Source organism: Gymnogyps californianus, chromosome 1, assembly GCF_018139145.2.
Source record: "Gymnogyps californianus isolate 813 chromosome 1, ASM1813914v2, whole genome shotgun sequence".
Lineage (NCBI taxonomy): Eukaryota > Metazoa > Chordata > Aves > Accipitriformes > Cathartidae > Gymnogyps > Gymnogyps californianus.
This window is the reverse complement of record NC_059471.1, coordinates 124,163,447-124,181,587: the sequence shown is the minus strand read 5'-3', so window position 1 is coordinate 124,181,587 and position 18,141 is coordinate 124,163,447. Positions and strand designations below refer to the sequence as shown.

Genomic DNA, 18,141 nt, shown 5'->3' with positions numbered 1-18,141 from the left:
AATTTTAGACAGAGGTGGGAAATAGAGACAGTTTTTAAATGTCCATACTCAAGGTTTGCAATTTATACAAGCAGAACATCAAATAACCTTTAAAGCAAATGTAAACAAAACGGTTATTCTGAATTTCCAGTTTAATCCTGTGGGAATTAAAAGTGCTCAGTGGCTGCAAAAGAGCTTTGAAGGATGACAAAACCTTGTCCTACACCTTCAGTTCCTATCTCAGTCAAAAAAAATTGAACAGTAATACTGGGTACCAGAGAAAAGAGAGTGTCAACTTCCCTTTTTTGTTTATATCCATTTCAGATTTCAGTCATCTCTAATACTGTTTGAAAAAGCTTCTGTCCCATTATCCAGTAATGGGTAAAAGTCTAAAATTCCAGTGGAAAGGCACCATCAGTTGAATGCTCTTGAGAGCAAGCATAGCTTTTTAAAAAATGATAGGTTTACTGTTATTGCATCTGAATGAAAATGGTACTAAATAGACAATTAATAGACTATACAGTGCTTTAGTTCACTTAAGAAAGTTGCACTGGAGATGCTGTCATTCAGGATGCATACAACCTGCCTGTTTTGGAGGTGCTGGTCAGCATGCAACTCAAATAGTCACTTGCGTGAATTCTACGCATGAACATGTAGCTTTATTTACGAGAGAAGTATGAGGTGACAGAATGTCTGTCTTCAGAAGGAGACCAATATGATCCTTCAATATAAATGCTCAAACTGTCCCACGGTGTCAGCGGTGGCTAAAAATGCTTGAAGAAAAAAAGGGATCTAGAACATCGGCCATTTCCGTAATTCTTTATCTCAGGTCAACCCATTAAATTCCTTGGTAGAGAAGGTCATATTTAGGAATGTTATTGGGATCAATAGGACTTCTCACAATGAGCTTTCCACGCATTGCTCCACGGTAAATCACTTCAATCAGATCTATAAAGTCTTGCTTTGTTTTGAAGCTTCCTACAAATTTGGTATGATCTGGCGACCTACATATAAGCATAAGATAAAGGTAGAATTGTAAGGTTAAAGTGTTCAAAGCAAAAACATCTAAAGACAAGAAAAGATGTAGAATGAAATTAGGGGTTCTGATTTGGTCATTCTGAAAGAATGAACTGCACTGGTAATGGTATAACCAAGTCAGGAATATACTGTGACCTCCAAAGTCCGAAAAGGTGCAGTGTCATGTCTAAGACTTTAACCATACTATTTTTTGCAGAGTCAGACATGTTTCACAGCTGACACCTACTTATTGCATCAGAGCATATTTCAAAATACTTCCTAATTTTACATCTTTCTCGTTTCCTACAGAGTTCTCAATGCAGGTGCTGGTAACAACATTATAGTTTTCAAACGTTACCTTCCCCAGACACGATAACATAGAGAAAGACTGATAATTCTTACACATATAATAGATAATGCCAGGTAGGATGACATACCCATAATCAACCTTCATGTGTTGTCCATTGAAAAAAAATACAGTAGATGGAATATAACTGATGTCAAAATACTGGGTGTACACTGGAACCTTGTTCACATCCACCAGGTAAATGACTGCCATTTTACTTAGGTCATGAGCTGTCTTTGCAAGCTGAAAAGAGTGAGAAAGGTGGATGACAAATGGATTGAGACACAAGAGGAAAAAGGGTGGCAAGCTTTATAAAGCCCATTTCTCTTATGTCTTATCAGTTTAAGCAGGGCTATACTATCATGTCTTATCTACTTCAAGCACTTTGTACACCCACTACAAGAACATAAACATTTGCTTCATTTTCAAACTGTTTTATGAATATAGTATTATTTCACTTTACATTTGTCACCAAAATTTTCATGAGACACTGTATGAGCCAAAAGCAACATATGACATTCTCTTGTATGCAACACGTATACTAGTACAGTTCATTTAAAAAAAAAAGGGGGGGAGGGAAATTGCTCTTACAATATCATCGAGCTGCAGACAAACAGCATCGTTATCTCTTCCAAACCGAAGAACCAAAACCTTCTCGGCCACGCTTTTTATCGCCTGATCCACTTCCCTCTTACAGGTCAGTTTGGGCAGGAGAAAACTCATCCCGACAGACGACGGTTTCCACTAAAATCCCTACCTGTCAGTTAGGGGAAAAAAAAAAAAGCGTCAAAAATAAGCGAAACTTCTCCATGCTATTAACAAAAAGAGAGAGAAATCACCGGCCACCACACCGGGCTGATAAACCCCTCGGGCTCCAGCGGTCGCCTCACACCCCAGCCCCAGCCCAGCATGGCGGCGGGCCGAGGCCCTACCCACCCCACCCCCCCGGCAGAGCCTCGCCCCGCACCAGGGGCAGCGGCAGGGCCCCACCGGCAGCCCCCCCGCCTCAGGGCCCAGAGGCTCCCCGCGGGGCCGCGGTGCAGATCGCCCCTCCAGCCCGGGCCTGCCCCGCGGGATCACCGGAAGCCTGCACGGCCTTGCGGTGGGGGAAGAAGAAAGGGCCGGAACCTTCCGCCGGGCAGCCGCGGAACCCCGAGGACAAGCAACGAGCACGGGCGCCGCGCCCGGGCAAGAAGGCGCGGAGGACCGGACCCTCCCCGTACATGCGCAAGCCGCTCCCCCTGAGGTGAGCTCGAGATGGCGGCGGGGTCGGTGCCGCTGCAGGGCCGCCGTTAGTCGCGTCCGCCCGCCCCCTTCCCTTCCCTTCCCTTCCCTTCCCTTTCCTTCCCGGGCAGGACGAGACGAGACGGAGGCCAGGCGGGCTGGAGCGCGGCCGAAGCTCGGGCAGGTGCGGGCGCAGCCGCTGCAGGGGGAGGACTCTCCCGCCCCGTGTTTCCCGCCAGCGGGGGTTAACGGCGAGACTCGCCCGCGGCGCCTGAGGTGCCCCGTCACGCTCCCCTCCTCGGCCCGCCGGTGGCCCCCGGTGACCTTGGGAGCGCCCTTTCGCCTCTCTGCGTGCCGCCCAGCTTGGCTTTCCTCGGCGGACGCGGGTCGGGCCTGCGGCGCGGTGCCCCGGAGGCCGCGCTCCCCCGCCGGTCCTCGCCGCAGCAGCGGGGAGCGGGGCGCGGCGGTGTTCCCGGGAGGGCTGTGGGGCGCAGCGCGGTGCTTTGAGGTGTTACCTAGGTTGCTGGGGTTCGGTTCAGTTGTGGGCTGGTTTAAAAGCTGTTGGGGAGCGTGTAGCTCTCCCCGGAAGGGCCGCATCGCTGCTTACCCTGGTACAGGGCTCAGGCCTGCGGGCAGCCGCGTGTGGGCATCCGTGCTGGGGAAGCACGGCGGATTACTCAGTCTCTGCAGTGTCAGTGAAGGGCCTTTCCGTTCCTGGGATTAGTTACGGTGAAGTCATGCTTAAAAAAATGTATCAGAGAGGAGGTTTAGAGTAATTCTTGCAGTAATGACGTGGTAGCGTGCATGTTGGATGCGCTGAAAGGTAACTTGGCTTTTATCAAAAGCTGTCATCAAGTATTCAGATTGTGTAAATCTGCCTTTCAACTATTGACTTAATTGGCGCTCCAGTAATGTAAGTTAATTGAGGAACTGATCCCTTGATTTCTCCAAACTGGGCAACGTACTTTTTTGATTATTACTTTTGCCAGTATGTTTAATGCTTAAATGTAAAATTATGAACACCTCTATTTTAACACTTACGAATTTTCTCTTAACTTCACACTATTAGGTTGGTTGGGGTTTTTTTTTAATTAATTTTATTTTATTAATAGTAGCAAATGAAAGGTCAGTCACCAATTTGAGCAATTATAGTATCGTAAAATGCATGCCAGTTTATATAATGTTTCCTAATAATATGCTGTTCTTTCTGTGGCTCTTATCTGGGCAGGTCAACATATAACCCCAAAATTAGATTTAACTTGTTCTTCTGTATACCAGATTGTTTTCAGGTGAGAAGTTATTAGGGAGATTATGAATTTTGTTTTCAAAATTTGGAGCTAATTTTTATGTTTTGGCCAAATCATGTTTTCTCAAACATTGAAACTTCACTAATTTTACTTAAGTAAGTTTGCATAGAATAAGGAAAATATTAAATGTTCTTTGGTGGTTTTCTTTCTGCAGACCTTTTACATTTGAATACAAATGTGTATGAAATTAATGGGACTGTGGGTTTCATGTCCGTAGCTTTATGTGTCAGCATCAACTTCACAGGCAATTTAGCAAAAACAAGAAAGATGGTCTTTTCCTATACTAGTTGCTTATTCTTCCGTTTCTCCTTTCTAGGGGGTGTCCGGTGTTTAGAGCGTGGAAACTCATTTGGGTGGGGTGATAACTAGTTTTTTTTTCCTTTCTCCACCTCCTGGTTAGCTGTCCCTAAGATCAGGTCTCTGATTTGGCTCATAGTGCGGTCATGTGAATGCTTGCACTGCTGAGGGAGCCAGGAACAAGGGGCTCACAGGACATTTTCACAGTATGGGTAAATTAGGTAGGCACCTCTGGATGTGTAGAAAAAATATTTTCTGTCTCCATGCAGCATTTCGCTTCCTTTGGTTGTGAAGGTTCTTACTTGTCTGAGATTATTTAAATTATCTGTATCATATGACAATACTTAAAGGTTGTTTGACCACATTTTGAATTGCAGTAAGTATAGCTGTTTTAAGCGGCAGAGCTAACTATGTCTATTCACAGCAGTGCCACATATGCTGTTTTTATTTAGAGAAAAGTAGAAAAGTAATAGTGGAAGCAGGAATTTCTAGTATTCTCCAAGAAGGAAGTTATTGTCTGTCAGTGTTACTAAGGATGAAAACCTGTGTGCGTTTTCTTTATGATTTCTGACAAGTTTTTTTCCCCTCTTATTGGTGTTTTGCAGATAAGTGTTTGAACACAGCACATGTCTAAGTATGCACTCTGCTAATATGCTTCTCAAAAAAATTTTAAGAAGTTCTGTCCTTCCATTTGCTGCACAACATGGGATGAAAAAGGATTTGTTTCCACTCAGTAGAACTCTGAGTTTATCACTTTGCCTGAAGCAGGACAATTCATGCAGTCCCTCAGAAAAACTAGATTTAGATGCATGGAAGAAGGTAATGAAGTCTGGGTTGCAAGAAGAAGTCAATGAGACGGTCTCTGAGCGTAAGGAGCTTTCCACATTGGCTGCTGCACGTGAGATTTTGGAGATGTGGAGACTAGCTGGCAGATCGGTTCCAGAAAATATCAGTGAAGAACAGCTAAAGACCTTTATGGAATGTCCTTCCAAGTCAGCCAAAAAGAAGTATTTAAAATATCTGTATCTCAAAGAACTTTACAAGAAAAGCGACAAAAGAAAGGTGGACGAGAAAAGGGAAAGGAGGCTGGAAAAACTAGAGCAAGCTTCAAAAACTGATGATACCAGAAGGAATTCATTTGTGTGTTTGTGGGCCAACTGTATGGATAGAGCATACAGTTGGAGGGTTGCTCAGTCTATGATCTTTGGCCAACCTCTAGTATTTGACATGTCTTATGAAAAAGATATGTCCATCCGAGAAGTCGCAAATACAGTGAGACAGATAGTATTAAGCGAAGGCTGCAATCGCAGATCTGTGGATCCGTTCCATATCCACTTCTGTAACTTCAAAGATGATAGCCTCTATCATAAGGAATTTATCAAGCATTATAGAGAGGCATGGGGCAAATTGCTTATCACTGTGACAGACCAGTGCTACACAGAAGTCTTCCCAAAGGATAAGCTTATCTATCTGACTGCTGATTCTCCCAAAGTAATGAAAACATTTGATCACAATAAAATCTATATTGTTGGGTCAATGGTTGACAGGAGCATAAAAACAGGAGTCTCTTTAGCACGGGCAAAGCGATTGGGGCTGGAGACTGCAGCCCTTCCATTGGAGAAGTACTTGCTTTGGAATACTGGTGCCAAAAATCTCACACTGGATCAAATGATGCATATTTTATTAACCTTGAAAGATACTGGAGACTGGAAGGCGGCTCTGGAATTTGTTCCGAAAAGGAAATATTGTGGCTTTGTAAGCAAGCCTGTACATGAACTGAAAAAAACCTTAAACCTGATCAACACACTTAAACTTGGAAAGAGACAGGAAGAAGTACGAAAGCAATTTGCCAAGAACTACTCTAAGAAGCTAACGCAAAAATAGAGTGATGGGGAAGAGAATGTTTTTGGTTTTGTTTTTTTTTTTAATGGGCAAACTGTGCCCTTGAATGTTCCAGTTTCTCGGGACTTTTGGAACTGTATTCAGCTCTTTATCTCTAAACATGCCTTTGTTGGTTAAGTTTGAAAGGACTGTTGTTAGGGATTTTTTTTTTAAATTACCTTAGTATTCCAGCTGCTTAAATTTATTCACACATTATTGAAATTAAGTAAGAGAAATGAGATAATCTGTTCTAAAAAATTACTCTGTACAAAGAATATCAGTCTCTTCAGTTGAACCATGCTGGGATAAGGGTGATTGTAACTGAATGTGAAGGTTGTTCTTCAGCGAACACCTCAGTGCTTTGGGTTTGCAGTGGGTGGGGGCCATCCACAGTCTTTATTCTGAAAGGTTAGCTAAGATGAAATAGAAGAGACCTTCCCCTGTTACCTCCTGAGTCCTCTTTTGGCAGGTAGATGAATTGACTTTTGATAGCTGAAGTAAAAACAAATGGTTAAAACATAGCATGAGTTTGGGGAGTTGCACAGTTTGTTTCTGGGTGTTCTATCTGGCATGAATCAAGTTCCTGTTTGGAAGGAATAAGCCAAATTTCTTGACCCTGCAAGAAAAATACCTTATGTACTTTTGTGTAAGACTTTTATCCCGAGTGCCTGTGTTTTCAGTCCATGTAATGTAGATTTCCCACAGTGCTGGAACTTTTGAGATGATAAACAGTCCCATTAGTAAATACTTACAGGAGCAGAGAGCCTTTTAATATTTCTCACAGCTGAAAATGTATTGATTGGTCTCTCTGTGAAAGTCTGTGTTCTGGCTGCAGAGCTATAACAGGCATGTTGTTAAATACAGTTCTTTCTGCTGTCTGTAGGACGAGGAGGTCTTTCTTTACGGGTGCTTAAATCTTTTTGATTTAGGCTAGTTGACTACCCTGATGCTTAAAGTCAGTGATGGCGGGTGGTGGGTTTTGTCCTGAAAATTCAAAAACTAGGAGCGGGGAGTGTAATTTCAAAGAGTAGACTTCAAATATACCAGGGGCTGGTGGTGATCCACTCCCTCTCTCGCCTCCTACTACACGCTGCTGCAAGGAGGGGTTGGAAGGCAGAGGATGCGCTACCCCAATGCTGCGCTTCGCCGCCTGTGAACTGCGGGGGCCTGTGGGCATGGAGAGCCCCCTGGTTTGGAGAAAGACCTGCTTCCTTTCGGCTGCCCGTGGCTGGGTAGTACGCAAAGCTTCGCCCTGGGGTAGTGCTTCAGGCACGGCGGAAGGAAGGCAGCCTCCCAGCTGCCTGTCGAGCCCTCGGGTGCAAGACCGGCTGCGTGAGGGTGCGGCTGCCCGACTCGGGACAGCGACTCTTTTTCCTGACGCGAGGAAGGGGGAGCCGTGTGCTGCTGGAGCGTGCCTCATGGGATTTGCTGTTTCTCCATTAAAAACACACCCTTCTGATCTGTGAACTGGTTTGCACTTTGGGGAGGGGGGGAAAATGATGTCATTGCTCACTTGAGCTCGTGTTGGCAAAACACGGAAGATAATTTTTAAACCATGAGCGGTGGGGAGGGTGTGCCAGTGAGCATGGCAGACGCCAGCGCTGGGGGTGGACGTAGTTCTTCTGAACACCAGCGACGGAGGGGTTCTGCGTGTGGTATCAGGTGGAAGTAGGGGGGTGACGTTGAGCCTCCTGCCCCCACCCCGCGGGAGTGAAGCGGTATCGACGTGCGCACCGCGGCCGCGTGCGCAGCGCCCTCTCACTTGTCCTTCGGGCCTGGGCCTACCCGCCGGACGTGCGTCACAGCAGCGTCGCTCAAACCTTTCCTGCCTTCCCTGCCGGGTCTGAGAGCAAAGCTTCCGGCTGCGTCGTTCCGGCTGCGTCGTTCCCGCTGCGCCGCAGGAGGCGGGGTGGCCTTGCCGCTCTGGCCTCCGCCCGCGCTTTCTCTATGGTCGGGGGCGGGCCGAGGGGTGGAAGAACCGCGGCGGAGCGGCGCGCATGCGCGGCGCGGGAGGCGGAGGCGGGGGAAAATGGCGGACGGCAGAGCTGAGGGGGAGAAGGCGAAGCGGCCGCAGCCCGGAGGAGGTGAACATGTAGCGCTCTCGCCGCGTAGCTGCGGGGTGGGCAGGGGGTGCAGGCCGGTCCCCCGGGGTGGGGGGTCCAGGGGTGCCGCCCCGCATGGGGCAGGCCTGGGCCGGGCCGTGCTGTGCCCGGCCCTGCGGGGAGAGGGGGCGGCCCGGGCCTGAGGAGGCTGCGCTGGAGGAGAGGCCGAGGCCGCTGTCCTCACGCCTGAGGATTAGCCTCAGCCTTACAGGAGCTTTTTTAAAAATCTAACAGCTTCTCCTTGTCCACGTAAATGCGTTATTTCTCTCTCTGTAAAAAATATGCGGAATAATTCTGCTGTGTCTTGAGAGAAATTTGACTGTTGCTGCTGGCAAGGATGAAGACAACGCCTTAAAGATTAGCTTTTAACAGCTGTGGTACTTTTTAAAAACAGGTTCAGTGAATGATCCTTACCTGCCGTTTTAAGCATCCTGGGCTTTTTACTTGGCAGCAGTTTGCAAGTTTTCTGTTTGGTTTTATATTTTTTATATTGTGACTGGACATTCCTGTCATCTTCTGTACTACTTATCAGTTCTCCTAAGATTTTTAGTCGTATGTTTCTTTTCTTCTTTCCTACCCTGACTTAAAATTGAGAAGACAGTGTCTTTGCAAAGATAAAGCTTCCCTTTCCTGTTTTATTGGTCTAAGTATATCTGTAGGCAGAGGGCATTTCTTTGATCTGTTGAAAGATTAAATCAAGCTTGTAAACCAATTAGGATAGTCTCAACAGTGAATGTTATTTCTGATAATCACTAAAATATGGACAGTAGTACTTGATTTTAGGTAGTTCCTTGACTCTTGGTTCTCTGTTGTTTTGGTTGGGTTGTTTTTTTTTTTTTTTTTTTGGTTGGTTGGTTGGATTTTGGGGTTTTTTTGTATTAGTAATACAGTAATTGGATAACATCTGTGTGTCAGTTATCCGTACCATCTTGTGTACTGTTTGATGTGCTGGAACATGATCTTAATGAGTTATGGTACATTGGCCCTAAAGAAGGATAGTTACTCCCTGATTATTTTTGAAAGCAATGTAGAGTCTTTAGCTTTTGCCAAGATCAGTGGGGTTTACCTTAAAGTTAACTTGGTTGTGACTGGTTTGTTCCCACCACCACCAATGGTCGCACTCCCAGGGGCAAGAGATCCTGAAATGCTGTGCAACTAGCACTGTCAGTCTTGTCACTTAAACCACCTAGATGGTGGAAGTTGTCCACTTACATAGGTTGTTGATACATACTCATGAGAAAAACTCATCTGTGAAGTAGGACAGCTTTGTATTACTGTGGTCCATGAAAAGAGCACTGGTCAGACTAGTTTTTGAAATAGTACTGGTGCTTTCCATAGGTGAAGTATGACCTCCTTGACATCTCTAGGAAATAATGAAGAAGCCTTAATGTCTTGAAAAAAATATATATATGCATTGGTATGGGAGGTGGGAGAGACCTGTTTAATGGATAATATACATCTGCATTTCTGTTTCCTGCAGAAACAGAACAGCACAATAGCTCCCTCCCCACCTACCCCAATTGTCCTACGCCCCTTATAGCTCCTTCAGCAAGTAAGAGTATTTCTTTCAGCGGTCTACAGTTCATCCTAAGTGGAGCCTAGTAGAAGTAACATTCAGAATGTAGTGGTGATAGGAGCTAATTTTGAGAGAGAAGCTATTTAATACTTCGGTGAGAAGACAGATGTGGGTAGATTGTGTTAGGCTTCATCCTGTGCTTAGCAATATTCTAGAATTTGCAGTCAAAGAAGTAAGCTGTAGTGTAAATAGCTTCAAGCCAGCATTAGCTTAGGAACCTGGACAGGTCCCGTGTGCCCTGAGATTTGGGCTGCTGTGGATTTTGTATCTTATGAAAAAGAAGACTTCTAGGCCCACGGTTCCAACACTTTTAAGGCCAATGAATCTTCTACCTAACCTAAAATCACCTTACAGTCTCTGTAACTGAATATTCTGTTTAATGTGATTTCATGGACTAGCTATAAAGAGCTTCTCATAGCCTTTCAGACTGCTGTTTGGGAAACTGTGCTAAGACAACAACCAGTACCCAAGGTCACTTGTGTAAATTTTGCTTGTTTCTCTTTCCTCTTTTGTTTGTCACTTTTATATCTGTATTTTCTGGATCAGATTTCTAGTGGTGCAGATTATTACCATTTTTTAATAGAGTGAAATTGATTGAAGTTATTAAGTTTGGGGGGTTTTTTTTGTGATCTGCAGTGTTTCCAAAGGTGAATAATAAATCCATTTTTGTTCCAATCACTTATTATCTTGATCTCTAGAAGAGTTGGGTAGAAAAGGTATATTTTGCTGCTTATGATTTGGGAAATAGCAGAATTACATATATAGATGGTGTCCCTAGTTTTTATTTCTCCTGATGTTGTTTGCTTCCTTTTTTTTTCCTCAGATCTTGTTGACCCATGGTTCAGACTAGCTTCTCTCCCATTGCTCTATCTTACTTAATAGCTTTTTGCTGTTAGAGAGCAGTGTAAAGAGGTGTCTTCCCTGATGGTCTGAATTTGCTGTGCATGGAGGGTCCTGTTCTCCACTTGATATGATGAGGAACTGGTGCTAGCTCCAGTTTTTCTTAGACTGGTAGTATGAGCACTTCCCTGTCCATTCCCCAATGCATGGGGTTTGTTTTTTTTTTTCCTGCTGCTACTGCAGTGATTTGCTTATTGCAGCAGCAGAGAAATGTATTTTTGCTGAAGCATTTACTATGTTCAGTATGAGTTTTCCAAGGACACCTTTGTCTCTTGGTGTAGCTGAAGAAGCTGAGTGTCTAGGAATGAAAATGTGATTTGAGTGTTTTTTCTCTGTGGATCATTGTTCAGCTGCTGTGTTTTCCATGACTTTATACAAAACCAGAAAAGATGAAATCTATATATATGTTTTTCTAGTGCTGATTCCTTCCTCAAGCAGAGCTTGGCAGATTTATTACAGATGAGATGCGGACAAGCAGTGACTTGAAACATGATTGAGACAGCCGGCCACACTATAGTCACTTCCATGATTTTAGAGTTGTGCCAGACAAGCCTAGAGACTGGCATGGACATGTTTCTGTAGAAATTTGGTAGAATTAATTTTAACTTAGATTATCTACTCTAGATTTGGAATTGGGATTCCAATTATGAAAGCTTATCTATGGCAACTTAAACCCTAAAAAGATTTAGTCATCTACATTTAATTTACTACATGAACTTTGACTTCCATACTAAATAAAGAGATCGTGCTTCAAGATTGTTTTCCTGGCTCATAATCAAGAAGTTCTTTACAAGTAGTGGAGTGCTTGCAGTTTCTTCTCCTCTTTGTGTTTTGCTGTCCACTAAATGTACATTGGTGGAAACTGCTGTCACTAAAAACACCTTACCTATTGCACCCAAAGTATAATGCTTTTTGAGGTTGCTGCTCCCATCAATCTGCTCAGTAAAAATAGCTCATCTTGGTAAGTTGTTTCGACTTCACCAGGACCTGAAGAAGAGGCAGAAAAACCTGTGAAAACTAAGACTGTTTCTTCCAGTAATGGAGGAGAAAGTTCGAGTCGCAGCGCAGAGAAACGGGCAGCTAATGAAGAAGCTGAAGACTTCACCACAAAGCCTGCTCCTGCCAAAATGTCCAAGTTTGGATTTTCCATAGGCAGTCAGACAGCAAAGAAGGCATCTGCAATATCCATCAAACTAGGAGCAAATGTAAGTTGTCTGAGGGCTTTTAATTTTAGGGAAAGTGAGGCAAAGGGGGAAGTACTTTGGGGAGGCTTCCTTGCAGAAGGAAAGCCTTGAATTACATGAGGGTAACTTGGACAAAGTTTAAGAAAGCATTGCAGGGCCAGCTAGTCGTGTATGTGTAAGTACTTCAAGGTGATTAATATCAGGTCACTTGTCTCAGGATGCATAAGACTTGATTGAAATGAACTGTAGATCTTTGAACATAGAGAATAATTTTGTAATGAGATTTGATAAGTCTGGAATAATTTCCTGAGGGAAATGAGCAGACTTGTTAAACTGTTCAGGCTACTTTGAAATGAGTGCTGGGAGCTTCATTGCATAGGATGCTTAAAGCCACAAGAAAGCAAGTACTCTCATAGATGGCTTAATAGGTCGTCTTCCGCTCCAAAGATCTTATTTTAGCATGGGGAAGTATAGTTTATTTTTCATGACTTTGCCTGTTCTTTGCAAGGTCAGTGTGATTCATTTGTACTATATGCAAGAGATGAGGCTTTGTTACATAGGTTTCTAAGAATTCTGATCCCCTTTATTGTCCAGTACAAGGTATCCCTGTGCTTGTTCAGATGTGAATCTGATGCTTCTCTTTACTATCAAAGTAGCCCTCTACTAGCTTGGGCAAGGACAAGCCAGATGCTGCCTCTCTATTTAATACAGTTTATTTACACTTCCCACATACCACTGTGATGGATATGTTATAAATCCTTGTCTGGATTAAATTAAAACTGTAATCATGAAAGGCTCGCACCTGCAATGCCAGCATTTTACAGATCTGCAAAAGACGAAGAGAGTGCTCTGTCATTTTGAGATGAGAGGGAGATGTGGGCTGCCAGCATTCTACGGTATAAATGCAATCAGGTCAGCTCAGATTTTGGAAAAATTGATAAAGCTGCCTTCTCTGAGCCACTAGCAAGCTCTGATTTCTCATGTAGAAAGATACTTCCAGTGGCAATAAATTTGGCTCAGGATTTCTGGCTCACTGAATTTAGTGGGTGACTGACAGTGCACCAGATTGGACAGTGCTGAAACTTATCCTGTTTCTTTTTAGCCATTTTTACTCCCTTAGTATGTTACCCCTTCCTGTGGAGCTGATGCTTTAAAAAATGGCACAATATCGATATGTTATACACTGTTGGTGAGGAATAGCTGTAGTCAGTCACATAAGGACCTTGCTGCAGTATCAGCTTTGAAACTATGAGTGTATATGAAATAATCACCAATAAAGTCAAAATGGAGGAAGCACTGTATATGATTGATTTACATAATTGGTAGTACTGTAGAAGCAAACTGTTACTGATGACTCAATGCTTTCTTACTGGTCTCAAAGTTACTTTTGATATCTCTGTTGTATTACATGTAACAGTTGTGAGTTTGATAGCTTCTTACACTTTAAATGAAGGTATTTATTGGAAATCAAAATAATACTTTTTAAAGGAGCCGTATATTAATTGGACTGTGTGATGCACACTGATGCTAGTTTAGAAGTATTGAATTGTTTTAAGCCAGAAAGCTGTTACGTTGTTAAAAGACAAGAAAATAAACATATTCATCTTCCTGGCATTGATGAATAAGAATACTCCAAAAGAATAATGGAAACAGTGGCATAGTAAAATTTTGAATACCACAACTTGTTCAGGTTCTGATTTAATTGTTAATGTCCTGCACCAGTGGCTGCATACCCCGGCAGTGTGCTAGAAAGTTAAGACTTGCTTGTGGGAAATTGCAGTATGACAGGGCTCGGCTTGCTTTTCAGAGTGTATCTTGCACAAATGAGCAGCCATTTTCCTTTTTCATTAGAGAGAAGCTTTTATCTGCTTGATTCAAACAGAAACACTTTTGCCCCTCATTGCCCATGTCAGTGAGGATGTTTGACTTCATTTTACCAAAATATTTAAAATACCAAGGGTAGCTTTTTTGAGTTAGTAGACTTTTACTTGTGCATTTGGTCTTTTTCAGAAGCCTAAAGAGCCTGTTCCAACCCTTGCTCCAAAAACCCTTTCTGTAGCAGCAGCTTTCAATGAAGATGAAGATGTGAGTAATAACAGTGATCAACACAACTTACAGTACCATTGGCGTGGGTTAGAGTTAGGCAGAGAGAGTGGGTCGTTTAAGGTTCTTTACGTAAATGTCAGGGATTTTCAACCTAGAAACATCTCTTGTGTTTCTGTTTAAGAATGTACAACTTTGTAGCTCTGTGTTGGTTCAAGAAATCATTAAAGTGCTGATAACTTTTCCCTGAAAATGAGATGCACAACATAATTTGAATTAATGGTTGCTTTCTGTGGGCTTGATAAAGCGGAGGCAAAGAAAAGTTGTGCCGCTTCTGGTTTGCTAAATATTTTATTGTCATGTTACTGCTCCTTCTTACACAGAGGTGAACAAAGGAATTTGTATTTCTTTCTATAACCTTGTAGAACCTCTGTGTTGTCCTAAGTCACTTTGCTTTCCTGTAGGGCTGTAGTCCATACTTTATCTTGTCAGGCATTTGAAATGTTGTCATGGTTTAACCCCAGCTGGCAACTAAGCACCACACAGCCGCTTGCTCACTCCCCCCCTGGCTGGGATGGGAGAGGGCGTCGGAAGGGTAAAAGTAAGAAAACTTGTGGGTTGAGATAAAGACAGTTTAATAGGTAAAGCAAAAGCCGCACGTGCAAGCAAAGCAATACAAGGAATTCATTCACCACTTCCCATGAGCAGGCAGGTGTTCAGCCATCCCCAGGAAAGCAGGGCTCCATCACGTGTAACAGTGACTTGGGAAGACAAACGCCATCACTCTGAACGTCCCCCCCTTCCTTCTTCCCCCAGCTTTATATGCTGAGCATGACATCATATGGTACGGAATACCCCTTTGGTCAGTTGGGGTCAGCTGTCCCGGCTGTGTCCCCTCCCAGCTTCTTGTGCACCCCCAGCCTCCTCGCTGGTGGGGTGGTGTGAGAAGCAGCAAAGGCCTTGGCTCTGTGTAAGCACTGCTCAGCAATAAGGAAAACATCCCTGTATTATCAACACTGTTTTCAGCACAAATCCAAAACATAGCCCATACCAGGTACTATGAAGAAAATTAACTCTATCCCAGCCAAAACCGGCACAAATGTTCAAAGGATAGTGCCCAGCCACACTCTAACCTCCTTTCTCTCTGTAGAGTGAACCAGAAGAAATGCCTCCAGAAGCCAAGATGCGCATGAAGAACATTGGAAGGTAGGTCAGCTTTTAACTATGATTTGGAGAAGGGTGAGTGCGTGAGAATACCTCCTCCAGCACAGCTCAGATCTTGCCGATGGTTTAGAAATATAGGAAGATAGAATAGGTTCAAAAAGTTTTTCTCCAGAAACCAGAAAATTTTAATACAGATATTTTCAAATATTTCAGCTGTAGGTTAAAAGTAGTACATTTACATTTGCACTTTAAATCTCTTTTGCCTTCTTTCTCAGGAAGATATTGATTCTATATTAAGTAGAAGCTCGTTTTCTTCTTGGAAAGGTAATAGGTGGGAGTTCCTGCTTGCTGCTAAAGTTTGTATCGTTCTCCATTCTATAAATTGCCCTGAAGTAGGATAGTCTGGTCAGATTTTTAAACTCCCGTGCAGGGGGAAGATGAGAATCATCTCTTTCAGAGAGACAAAGAATTGCTTGTTTACTTTTAAAACAAATATATATAATTCTTCTGCTTGCCACAAATTTGAGACAGTATAGGGCCAATCCTAAAATAAATAGGGACATTTTCAGAGAAGGCTTCACTTAAGTTAGGGATTAATTTTGAGCATGTATATTTTAAAGATGTTTATCATGATAGGCTGCTTTTAAAGTCAGTCCCCTGGAGGCTCGCTACTGTTCAGTGGGGTTTTTTCTCCAGTAGCAAATTTGGATCCTCAATTTTGTAGCCCTTGCAACAAATTCTTCACAACTGGCAGCAGTTACTGCTACTCCCACCTCCTCTGCTGCCCCATCTCATTGCTCTGTCTTGACGTGCTACAGAGAGATCAGTTCTGTGGCCAAATTACAGTTGCTAATAGTGAGGACTCCTGATGTAATGGAAAGAAATGTGTGTTAGTTTCTGGGGGCAGGTTGGACTATAAAATTGGTGTTTTCAGTGTCATGTTGCACAAACTACTATAGTTAAGCTGACTTTCTCAACTGATGTTGTTTTACTTTTCACAGGGATACACCAACCTCAGCAGGACCAAATTCCTTCAATAAAGGAAAGCATGGGTTTTCTGACAACCAGAAGCTATGGGAACGAAATATAAAATCTCATCTTGGAAATGTCCATGACCAAGAAAATAACTAAATGATGTGGATTGAGAGTTGGGTGTTTGGGGGGAGGGGAGGGTGTAACGTTAAAGGAACAGTTTCCTTTTTTAAGAATGGTATAAGACTATCTTTGGAGCCACTTTTTTAAGATTTTGAGTGGTACACTAATAACTGAGTTTGAAATTAGAGGTAATTTATGTTTTGTATACAGATTTCAAGGCATTTGCTAATTTTGTAGTTCCATGTGATTAGTTTAAAAAGGTTACAGATAATAAAGAAATTGGAGTGGTACCTTTTTAAGATTTTTTTTTTTTTTTTTTTTGGTCAGTGATTAATTAAGGTGGATGAAAAAGGTTACTGTCTCTTTAATCAGATTAACATTGAATGCTGTCACATTCTCACTTCTGGCTCCCTCTTCGTAGCAGGAGAAACAGTTGACTCCTAGGAATACTGCTAAAGAGAGTGAGCATTGTCTTGTGCTAGAAGTGTTACTGGACTATTAATTTGAATATAAACTTATGCAGGAAATAGTAAGAACCTGGATTTTTTTTCTCCCTGCAGTTACCTTCTGTTAAGTCTCTGCAAACTAGGAATTATGTTGCTCTTGAGTGGCTCTGGTAACTTAGTTCTAATTTTGTTTAAAACTTCATGTAGGATGTGTAACCTTCTGTGGCCTGTTTCATCCTAAGGAAATGGGCCTTGTCTGTATATTAGATACAGTCTGTAAAGAATATTCACTACAAAGGTAAATTAGTATTTTCAGTGTGCTCCTCTTAAATCATTAGCCTTGAGTAGTGCTTGTTAGCATTTCCTTGTACACAAAAGCCACCACCAAAAAGACAAGCTAATGTACATTAAGCTTCACATTTGGTTGAAATATTTTTCTTTACTATGCCTAGAAGGAATAAAAGCCACACCAAAAATTGGTAACTCACTGCTTAAGTATGAAAAATCTAAGATGCACTTTCCCTGTCTTGCCATTTAAAACAAAATGCCTTGATGCCTGAGACCTCAGTGGACACTATCAGGTTAAAGAAGAATACTGTATTTGCAGTCCTAATGCTTCTAACAAGTGTCAGCTTTAGAAATAAAACTTGACCTTTCCCTACCTGGCTGCCTCTTGCAATAATTTTCAACAATGACATTAGTCTGGTCAGTTTAATTTCCTAGCTTTCATACTGCAGAACAGTGCTGTAGGATTTCAAACCTAGTAACGACTGTCTAAATTTCAGTCTAATTTAGATTGCGTATTGTTAAAACATTTTAGTAGCAGAACTGCTTAAACAGAAACTTATCAACAGCAACACCCCCCCTCCCCACCACCTCCCCAAACAGACGTAAGGTTCTTTTTAAACTCAAATACCTGATAGTGTTGACCACTAAATTAATTTCAACCTGGAACTGGTCATAGAATTCAATATGTTAATTGCGTTCATCCTGCTTCTAAAACCTTTCTTCATGCTAAAGTTGAACCTGTGAGTGCAGAAAGGAAAGTGCATCTTGAAGTGTATTTTTTTTAATTATTATTTTAGGAAAGCTCTGACCACTTAGACTTTTGAGTTTGTAAGTTCTAAAAAATATTTTTTTGTATTTTTGTATTGTATGTGTAATCTTTTTTTCTTTTGAAGTCTGATGCAGTTGAATACCTGTAACTATTTTCTTTAAAAGCCTTGTTATAAACGTAACATAAAAACGTATGCATTATTTTTTTTCCATAGCAGAAATCTGGTTTCTTTATAACAAAACACACTTTCAAAACTGACTTTCAGGACTTCCAAAACTGATTTGGGCATTACTGGAACTAGGCAAGGCAAAATGAATCTTTTATTTTTCACTTATTTTTATCACATGTGGTTATGTTTGTCGAAATAAATCCTTTTAAGATAGTGGTAATTCACAGTGAATAACTATTTTATCTTGCTCCTTAGTAGTTACTTGATACTCTCTCGGTCACTTGTATTAGGAAAAAGCAAAAGGGAACTTTGAGTAAGAATAAGAGGATGACTTTGAGACCTATTCTTTTTTAG

The 18,141-nt window shown here is 42.3% G+C and overlaps 3 protein-coding genes across 13 annotated transcripts; 2 read left to right on the top strand and 1 right to left on the bottom strand.

The window, feature by feature from the left end:
• Positions 1 to 138: 138 nt before the first annotated feature.
• TXNL4B (thioredoxin like 4B) lies at positions 139 to 2,370 on the bottom strand. Of its 2 annotated transcripts, none has more exons than XM_050895883.1 (4): positions 2,333 to 2,370; positions 1,934 to 2,099; positions 1,434 to 1,585; positions 139 to 983 (listed from the first exon to the last, which is right to left on the bottom strand). In XM_050895883.1, the coding sequence occupies exons 2-4, from the start codon at positions 2,063 to 2,065 to the stop codon at positions 818 to 820; spliced, it is 450 nt and encodes a 149-aa protein (XP_050751840.1). In that variant the 5' UTR covers positions 2,066 to 2,099; positions 2,333 to 2,370; the 3' UTR covers positions 139 to 817. The 2 variants fall into 2 exon arrangements, with proteins under 2 accessions (XP_050751840.1, XP_050751831.1); XM_050895874.1 differs by having other exon boundaries at positions 2,310 to 2,334.
• Positions 2,371 to 2,531: 161 nt separating this feature from the next.
• On the top strand, positions 2,532 to 7,552 carry TRMT10C (tRNA methyltransferase 10C, mitochondrial RNase P subunit). Of its 4 annotated transcripts, XM_050895841.1 has the most exons (3): positions 2,724 to 2,750; positions 3,795 to 3,855; positions 4,776 to 7,552. In XM_050895841.1, the coding sequence occupies exon 3, from the start codon at positions 4,807 to 4,809 to the stop codon at positions 6,052 to 6,054; it is 1,248 nt and encodes a 415-aa protein (XP_050751798.1). In that variant the 5' UTR covers positions 2,724 to 2,750; positions 3,795 to 3,855; positions 4,776 to 4,806; the 3' UTR covers positions 6,055 to 7,552. The 4 variants fall into 4 exon arrangements, with proteins under 4 accessions (XP_050751788.1, XP_050751778.1, XP_050751798.1 ...); XM_050895831.1 differs by lacking the exons at positions 2,724 to 2,750; positions 3,795 to 3,855 and adding an exon at positions 2,532 to 2,588; XM_050895821.1 differs by lacking the exon at positions 3,795 to 3,855 and having other exon boundaries at positions 2,689 to 2,750.
• Positions 7,553 to 8,080: 528 nt separating this feature from the next.
• Positions 8,081 to 16,407, top strand: PCNP (PEST proteolytic signal containing nuclear protein). 7 transcript variants are annotated; one of them, XM_050902365.1, is made up of 5 exons: positions 8,081 to 8,135; positions 11,614 to 11,784; positions 13,873 to 13,898; positions 15,007 to 15,062; positions 16,022 to 16,407. In XM_050902365.1, the coding sequence occupies exons 1-5, from the start codon at positions 8,081 to 8,083 to the stop codon at positions 16,149 to 16,151; spliced, it is 438 nt and encodes a 145-aa protein (XP_050758322.1). In that variant the 3' UTR covers positions 16,152 to 16,407. The 7 variants fall into 7 exon arrangements, with proteins under 7 accessions (XP_050758322.1, XP_050758297.1, XP_050758287.1 ...); XM_050902340.1 differs by having other exon boundaries at positions 11,614 to 11,834; positions 13,827 to 13,898; XM_050902330.1 differs by having other exon boundaries at positions 11,614 to 11,834; positions 13,824 to 13,898.
• The last annotated feature ends 1,734 nt before the right edge of the window (positions 16,408 to 18,141 follow it).